The sequence below is a fragment of the Spea bombifrons genome, chromosome 2 (genome assembly GCF_027358695.1).
Source record: "Spea bombifrons isolate aSpeBom1 chromosome 2, aSpeBom1.2.pri, whole genome shotgun sequence".
Lineage (NCBI taxonomy): Eukaryota > Metazoa > Chordata > Amphibia > Anura > Pelobatidae > Spea > Spea bombifrons.
Window position 1 is genome coordinate 127,461,473 of NC_071088.1, and position 9,364 is coordinate 127,470,836.

At 40.5% G+C, this 9,364-nt stretch overlaps 1 protein-coding gene across 1 annotated transcript in view; it reads left to right on the forward strand.

Moving 5' to 3' along the window:
• The window catches only part of CRYL1 (crystallin lambda 1), a 59,387-nt gene extending 51,835 nt beyond the window's left edge, over positions 1 to 7,552 (forward strand). Inside the window, exons 7-8 of the mRNA XM_053456439.1 lie at positions 5,208 to 5,314; positions 7,252 to 7,552. Coding sequence (XP_053312414.1) covers positions 5,208 to 5,314; positions 7,252 to 7,368 — 224 coding nt within the window. The 3' untranslated portion in view covers positions 7,369 to 7,552. The remainder of the gene's footprint in view (positions 1 to 5,207; positions 5,315 to 7,251) is intronic.
• Positions 7,553 to 9,364: the final 1,812 nt, after the last annotated feature.

Consider the following 9,364-nt stretch of genomic DNA (forward strand, 5'->3'; position numbering starts at 1 on the left):
AAGCAATTGCACTTAACATTAAAGTGAAAGTTCCTCCTGTGCCACCGAAGGAGTTGGCGTGTATGGGTATATACGACGCATCAGGTTGGAAAAACAATGGTGCAAAAGCGACATGTCCTCAAGGCCTCTGGTGGTAAGGGCCCCCACTTGCTGCTCACCTGTTGCAGAGCAGGAACACAGCGCATGCCGTGCTCTGTATTGTGTGTGCCCTCATCAGGATCCCCAGCCATCAATCAGGAGCAGAGATACTCTGTAAAAGTATAATAATTATATCCATGTTTACATGCATGTGCATATGTGTATGTATGTGATATGTGTGTGTGTATGTATGTATGTGTATATATATGTGTGTATATATATATATATATATATATATATATATATATATATACATATATATATATATACACACGCTGTACCAGTTTACCTGGTTGGCTACCCGGAGCTCCCTCTCTTTTGAAGGGTTGGCTTTGTGACAGGGCTGGGTTGGGAGTCGGAAGAAAATTCTGTATGGAGTGGAAAGTAGGAGTGTAGTGGGCACACAAAACATCGCCACTCCTTTGCCCGAAGAAAAGGAAACTGACCCATGTCTCCACTGTAGACTCTGTGCCAAAGACATGTTCTTGTCTCTTAAGTGGCTACATTTATGTGTGTTTGTGTGTGTGTATGTGTGTGTGTTATGGCTGTATAGGGATTTTTCCTGTGTGTTCTATTCCCTGCAGAGGATTCAAATAGTTGAGCTCTTTGATATCACTATGCATTACCAGCTCAGTCCTTCTTGCAGGAGAACTATGCATAGTGATATAAGGGAGTTAAATGTATCCCTCTGTATGACTGTGTAAGGAAAAATACATATAGATTTAACAAAGGACAGGAGCTGAGTTTATTACAGTTGAAAACTAGAGGGTCAGAGGCTTCGATGTAATGAAAATTAATTTTACTGAGGAGTTAGATACGTGGAACAACCTCACAGAAATGGTAGAGATTAATACGTTATGGGAATTTAAACATGTATGGGATAAGGCATATGGCTGCCATGAATCTAACATGAGACACAAGACTGATTAAGGTTTAAGGGAAAATCAGCTATATAGTACTTGGCTGACTTCTTACCGGTCTTCATTTTCTATGTCACAGCATACCCTGTATCTGATTCCATGTCCGGATGTCACAGAAATAATAATAACAAAATGTGCCCAGAAGCCAGTATGACTGTATGCAGACTGTTGGCATCTAACTGATGAGGCTGGAGTTAGAAATTCACAATAGTGATTCTACTGATAATTCTGAAAAGGACCCTTATCATCATATGGAATATTGCTCCTGATTGGTCTATTCCACTGGTTGCTATAGCAATAAGATTGTATTAGAACATTGTACAAGAACCTGCACAGAGCACACTTTCAAAAATGACACACCTTTTCCTCCAGCCACTAACCAAGATGTCTTTAAAAAGGTTTTGCTATCCTTATATAAGTTTTTAATTTATCACTAGCGATTCTGCTCCAGCTACGTTTATAGGGCTTGATATCATGACAAAAGTCTGTTTTTAGAATATGCCTTTCCCTTGTACGGTGTGTACCCAACGCATAACCCCCAACACTTCAGCTGTCCAAATGAATGACTGTGTTGGCTATGGATGGGGCAGGACCAAACGTGGGAGTAGACAGGAGGTAGTTGTGGGTGGAGCTAAGGACTGGCTATCCACTCAACATACCCCAATTCACCTTGTGGTGCAAGGTGGCAACATGGAAGCTACATTGGAGATCTGTGCTGCAATCAGGGCCGGCCCTATAATGGGGCAGACTGGGGCAATTGCCCCATGCGGCACTTTAGAAGGGGCGGCACTTTGCCGCCCCAAGCACTTTTTTTTTGTTTTTTGAAGCGGAGGAGAGAGAGAAGGGCACCGAGTGGTTTTCGCTTACCCGCTCGGCGCCCCTCTCTCTCCTCTGCGGCGAGTCTCCCTGTTCGGTCCCGGTGCCGGCTTGTAATGCAGAGCGCCGGAAGTGACGTCAATTTCCGGCGCTCAGCATTACAAGCCGGCACCTTGGCAGAGCAGGGAGACTCGCCGCAGGACTGTTTTGTAGGTAAGTACCGGTGGGGGGGGGGTATGGCGTCGGCGAAGTTTAAAATGCCCCCCCCCGGCGTCGGCGGGGGGGGGGCGGCGTTTTAAACTTCGGCCCCCCCCGGCGTCGGCGGGGGGGGGGCGGCGTTTTAAACTTTGCCCCCCCCGGCGTCGGGGGGGGCGGCGTTTTAAACTTCGCCCCAGGCGGCGTTAAGTCTTCGGCCGGCCCTGGCTGCAATATCACATACTTTCCAGTCACCACTGCCTATAGGGCAGCTAAGGCGGATTGTCAAGATTGTCCTACAAACAACGGGACACTTAGTAGGTCTTTATGTAGAATAATGGCTTTATTGATACATTTAGGGACCCCAAGCAATGGAGTGCTCATCTTAAAGAGGTGATCAACTAGGGATATTGCATTATTGGATCTCTTGGCTAAAATGACCCCCCCCTCCCATTTTGGTGATATGTTCTAAAACTTAATTGAGCTCTCTTATAGTTATTACACTTTTATTTATTAATCTAATTGTGTGTTTTTCACCTTGGTATTTCATTCATTCATTCATTCATTCATTCATTAATGTTTAATAACCCTGAGACTTAACTACTGGTAAATAATATACCACAAACAAGGTAGAATAGTGGTTCACAAATAAATGTTTAACAAAAGAAATATTGGCTGATTTGGGAAAACCCATGATCTGGGAGCTGCAGAACATTGAATATCATCAACATTAACCCTTTTGTGACACTTGTCACGGAACAAATATAGTTAATGACAACTGGCGTGCCTGGCTGAAAAATATAAGGCAGCATCAATGATTGCTTCCGTCACTCATGGGATGTTGCTGCATGTCAGCAACATCCAATGAATATGCAGAATATGTTCATGTGGGGGATGATTTAGGGATTCATGACAAATATCAGAATTGCAATGCCGCTATTGCTTATTTAGAAAAACAGTGTTTTTGAAATAGCAATACGCTACTTGTACTTGTTGCCCTGTAACTTGCAAAATATATATTTAGTAAATTAGATGATATGATCAAAATAGTGGTATCTAAAGAGATCTCTTCTTGAAAAGAACAATATATAATTTGTGTGGATACAGTAAATGATCATACCTGGGAGCTTGTGGGCTCCGGCAACCCAGAACCTACCCTTGCGGGATCTGACAAGGACTATCCGCTGAAGTCAGTGCATGGTCCAGCCATCGTCAGTGGGTGCGTTCCCGTTGACTGCGCGGAAAACACTCCCATATAAAGGGAAAATGGGTGGGGAGTGGGGCAAGCCAGGTCCCCACAAACGGCAGGATTTGGGTGTTGACTTGGAGAGTTTCCAAGTATGTAAATGAGAGAGAAGAAAATTACAGTTAAACACCACAGAAATGTTAAAACAGCCATTTTTTAAAAAAATCCGGTCATGAAGGGGTTAAACATAATGACAATAAACTTAATGTTTTCAGACAGCTCCAAACTAGACAAATCCCTTACTACTTATCATACTGCCTGCGGGAAACAATAGAATGGCTCAGTCTTTATCCCCCAGCCTGACACTAATAAAAGTCTATAGAGGAACCACATTTATTAGTAGTGTTTAAGCAGGGTAATTCCCCCCAAATATCACATGTCTGATAACAATTGCAATGGTACAAAATGAAATAAAACCAGGTTTTTCTCAGCTACATTGTATTTCATGCAAAGTGAAAAAAATATTTTAATTCCAATGTCCACAGCATGATCCTTGGCCACAGAAAGCATGAGCTACAAAGACACTAAGACCCTTATGGAGGTTTAATTAATAGTTAAAGTATCAGACACTTTATGTAAAGACTACATGACATTTATGCAAAGGTAGGGATATATGGCTGACAAAGGTCACTTAGGTTAGAGACATGTCACACAGATATGTTTTAACAATACAGCCCTCATCTGTTTGGAAAAAGATCTGATTGGAATGTTGCAGAGGTAAGAGTAAGACCTTTTCTTTTTGAAATGTCAAAGACCAGCGATCTTCGTTATTAATGGAAATCCCCTGCCCAGTGAGTGAGTAATTACACTTTGAGTGGTGCTATACCACACCCGCGTTTATAGTATGGAGCTGCACACCTGCTTCATACTTTAGGATTGTCTTTTCAGATTTGTCAACATCCTAGCAGTTGCAACCAGCTTCAGGTTTCTTGAAGGCATTTTATATGCTCGCCACAAAGGCTGTTCCAGTAACATCGAAGCTATCCTGATTAAATATTGTTTCCTCCCCACACTAGGGTTATTCCAGGCCCAGTTGGTCAGGGTATGAGGAAACATAGCAACCATTACTCCATTCATACTCAAGGTTTTAACTCCTTCACTCATTTGGAATGACAACCTGGAAAGGGAGAATGACAAAATGTTGATATCCAATGCATGTTTATTATATGGATTAAGCATAGCCACAACCTCTTGCAATTTATTGTTACATTTTATTTATATAGCGGCAACAGTTTACTCAGCGCTTAATACAATACATATATTCAAGGTGTATGACAAGATGAGAATTGACAGACTAAGACAAACCGATACATTAGTTGGAGAGAGCCCGGCTCGCAAGCTTTCTGTTAAGACACTTAGTCTAGCCGACTTCTTACAACAATTTTAGACCGCAGGTGTCGACTAGACAATTTCTAGATACAGACAGAAGAATGCAGCTTGTAACATATGCCATGCTTCACCCCCCCCAAAGTACCAAATGGAATCAAGTTCGTGTAAAACCAAATGGCATTTTACTCAACCTGATAATAGAGTTCAAGTTCTTGCACCATAGTCTGACCTGTTTAACAGTTTATTTAATCACCAGACTGTTCCAGTGGCTTTTTCTCCATGTATGTTCAAGTATAGTATATATATTCCTATATTATAGGAAATGACCAATCAGCAGATCACTAGTGTGACCTATGACCGAAACGCACATTTTAAAATGAGTGGAGGACAAATTGATTTAAACAAAACGGAGTCCAATATGCATTAAAAGTGGTACTAGACTGTGACACCATTTGCCGTCACGGTTATTTAGTCTGTTTAAATTCACTGATTTTTTTAATGCTCATTTCCCATAAAAACGGTATTAGAAAGCATTTCAATGTTTTGGTCTCAATTTCTTCCAGGGTTTCAGAGTTATTGCGAACGCTATGGAGAAGGCATAAAACGTGTATTGACAACATTCGGACCAGTACCAGAATTTTCGGGAGAAGTGGCACAAAAAATTGACGCGGTAAGCTTCAGTTTCTTTATAGGATTGTGTTATATAATTCATTTATTGTTCACCTGTAGCTATGAGTGTTATCATTACAAGGTAACCTGTATTAAAAAAAACATATTTTACCTTCTCAGATGGTATTGAAATACATGGGCTTTAAAAATGCCAGTTGATGATCATTGAAATTGTCTTTCAATAGCTGGCTAAAACATTTTATTTAAGGGCAAAACTCCTGCCAAGTGAACAGCAATCAAGACGGAGCTTTTAGTTTTTTCCTTTCCTTTCCAAATAGATAGAAATAGATATGCAACAAACCCTTAAGCACTCGTAAGCTTTTCTTCAAAGTTTATTTATTTAGAAAATACATTTATTTTTGGAGATGTCATACTTTTAAAAGTATTTTTTTGCCTTATCGGGCAAGCCTTTAATATGAGTTACTTTGATTCTGTTTAGGGGATCTCAATTTATACCCTTAAACTCCCCAGGTTGGCATTGAAGTGCAGTAGTTCAGCCATTTTTTATGTGCGATTTTTGGTAGCGATGGACTAACTAAGGGCTGTTTTGCTTATGATTCCTGTCCTGTCTAAGCTGTCAGAGGTGAATGTCCTTTAACCTACATCCAATCTGCAAAAAAATATTGTATCTGTGGTAGTGGCATCCTGCAAATCAGGTTATTCCTAACTACGTTGGTCACTCAAAAAACTGTCATGGTGAGTAGATAGATAGATTTGCAAGTTGGAGCAAATCATTTAAAGGGGACACAGCTATTATATGCATTATAAAAAGAGATATGTGTGATAAAATATTGAATAACTCAGGGGCGTAAGTGGAAACCACAGGGCCCTGGGGCGAGAATCTTGGGCACTACAGACTCTGATCTAGACTAATCAAACTCTTCAAAGTCTGGGATCACTGCCAAGGAGATGTGATGGGAATTGGCACTCCGGTTGTACAGAAGCATAGTAATTCACCACACATTGAAGTAATGCTTTCCTGTGGACTATTCAATGTAAATGGGTAACATCGTATTCCTTGCTCCATCCGCTTCACTGTATTTTTGCATCTCTTTTCTGTTGTGAAGTCCCACGTTGATCACTTGATAGATGCTGTCTGCCGCAAACACTCAAGGTGCTGAGGGAAAGGGTAGCCAGCAGACAGCTTTCCAGCTGTTCGTATACTACAACTCCTAATATGCTTGGATACTTATATGAAAACATTTTTATTTTGGTTGTAATGCTAGCAGAGTAGCTTACCCATCCTAGCTAGGGTTGATTTGATGGTAAATGACCCAAAATAGATAGCATATGGTGGCATGGAGGTGAGGATAACACTATTCTGCTTTGTTTTTCACTGCGTCCTTATGAAGATACCAGTATGCATGTGCTCTTTCCTGGGAACCTTCCAGAACTGCCCTGGATGACCAAGACCCTAGGGCAGTTCTTTGATATCTGTGACTTCACCCACTCTGTTTCAGTTACTCCACATTCTGGGCTAACAGTACTACATGCGTGGCTAGGCATGCCTCCCCGGCCCAAATCACATTTAGAGAGTCCTTTGTGACAGGTTTCTGATAAGCTCAAGCTTAGCCTACCTTAAGAAGAAAAGGTCAGTTTCCCAAACAATATTGTCACATCATCCAAGTAGCTGGATTTAGTGAGTGCTTAAATCTAGACTAAGTAGAGGAGATTCTGACAGAATGAGGTAGGTAATTCCAGAGAATGGGCACATCACAGGTAAAATTCTAGCGACTTGAGTGGAGAAGAAGTGATAATGGTTCAGGCAAGAAGCAAGGCATGGGTAGAGAGAAGAGGACAGTTAGGGGACTATTAGGCGTATATATAGTATATAGTTACTGATATAAGCGTGCGTGTTTTCTAGGTTTTCTTACTTGTAGTATATATGCACTTATACTTCCAACAATGAGTTAATTCCATTTGTTTTCTTTCTTTCAGGCCCTGTGGGACAATAAATCCTCTAAAAACGATCAGCTTGCAACAAGGAGAGAATGGAGAAATTTATGTCTGAGTCGCCTGGCTAAGCTAAAGAGTGAAATTAAATATAATAATTAACATATTATCTACATGACCTAAAATTACTGATTCCTGCTTTAAATATCATTTGGTGCAAATTCCCTCTTTTAGCATAAACTTTTCAATATCGCTAAATACATTGTATACACAATTGTTCTGTCAAGACAGATGCTATATGTGGAATTCATAAATATCTGAAAAATAAACCAGTTTTATGATTGTGCCTTTTGTAGAAATAAGATGACTTTTACAGAGATTATGATTATGAAATAGTATCAGTGTGTACTAATATCTGTCCCTGGCTTCATTACAGACAGTATTGGTATTTTGTGTTTATACAAGACTGTGTTCAGGGGTGTAACTAGAGTCCACATGGCCCTGGTGCAAAAATTGCCCTGGGCCCCTCCAACTTCTGTTCTGTGCCGTCATTGCCCCCAAACAAGTTGTCTGTGCCTTCTTTGTCCTTTGCTCCCCCTTCCAACAAACTCTCTGGCACACATATGTAAACACACTTACACAAATTACACACACTTACTAACACACATGTGCACATTCATTCTAACACACACTCCATCTCTCCCCACTTACACATCCATGCTCACACAAACACCTACACATCCATGCTCTCACACGCAATTACACATCCATATGTAATATGTATGTGTATATATATATATATATATATATATATATATATATATATATGTATATACAATATGCTACAGGGTTCAAAAGTTTTAGCCTTGCATCAATTTATATATTTTAATATGTTTAACACCCCCCCCACTCATGATATCTGTACACTTAATTATCAAGTGCCTTGATTCTAGTGGAGTACAAGCCCAAAATATAGTCCTCAAACCAGGCCAACACATTGCTGATGACATTTTGTGTTGTGTCACCTAAAGATAATTTAAAAAAAAAATTGGGGGGGGTCGTTTAAAATAGGTGGGACCAATTTCTTAAATGTTTTACATTGTCTTGTGAGCTGTGTGGACTGATGCATCTTCCCCGGTGGAATTGCCGACAGCGAGGGTTGTCTGCGTGATGCAATTAAACAACCCCCCTTTTCGGCACCAAAAGTTGTCTATGCGTATGCTAGACACCAGGAGTCTGCATTGGTAAGTCTGGGGGGGGCAGAGTGGCAGCATGTCTGGGGGGGGCGCAGAGTGCCAGCATATCTGGGGGGCAGCGTGGCATATCTTGGGTGCAGAGTGGCATATCTGGGGGCAGAGGGGCATATATTGGGGGCAGCGTGGCATATCTTGAGGACAGAGGGGCATGTCCATAAGTATATAAGGTGCATTGAAATGGCTATTTTTTCTGTTTGTATGTGATATATGCTGGCTAACTGCATAATAGATACCAAAATGTTAAAATATAGTATGTTTGGTAGAATACTGTTTTAATATTCCACTAATGTGTATTTTTTCTAAAAATATAAATCGTTCTTTAAAAAAGCACCTAACTTTTAGGGTGCGGCCTATAATCAGGTGCGGCCTATAATCGAGCCACGATTATACGGTATCAGCTCTGTGACTTTGCATAATAATAACTCATTTGCTGAAATTGGTCCTCCCCACTTTGGATCATCCTTCTCGTTGATTTTCCCCTCTTATGAAAGAAGCAACCCAGGATTGTATGATGACCTAAAATATGAACACTTCCTCCATGGGCATACCTTCATATGCTTTTGTTGGGGTTAGGCCTTTCAAAGAAAGATTTTTTGCTGACATCATTCAAACAGATTTTATGATTTGCTGTATTATAAAATATAAAATGTAATGTTTACACGTTGGTTGCACGGCCAATGAATTCCATTAGTGTAAATTATAAATATACACAGCAGTTATTTTACCCATTCACATTTACAATGTCATGGATACAATTGATAGCCTCAGCAGAATTTGACATAGACAGGAGACTCCATGGCAGTATTAATGATCTAGCCACACATGCTTGTGTATGGTGGAACCCTTAAAACATGCATTGTATAGGGTTGCTTAGTGTGTTCTATGACAAATCCAGTCCTCTG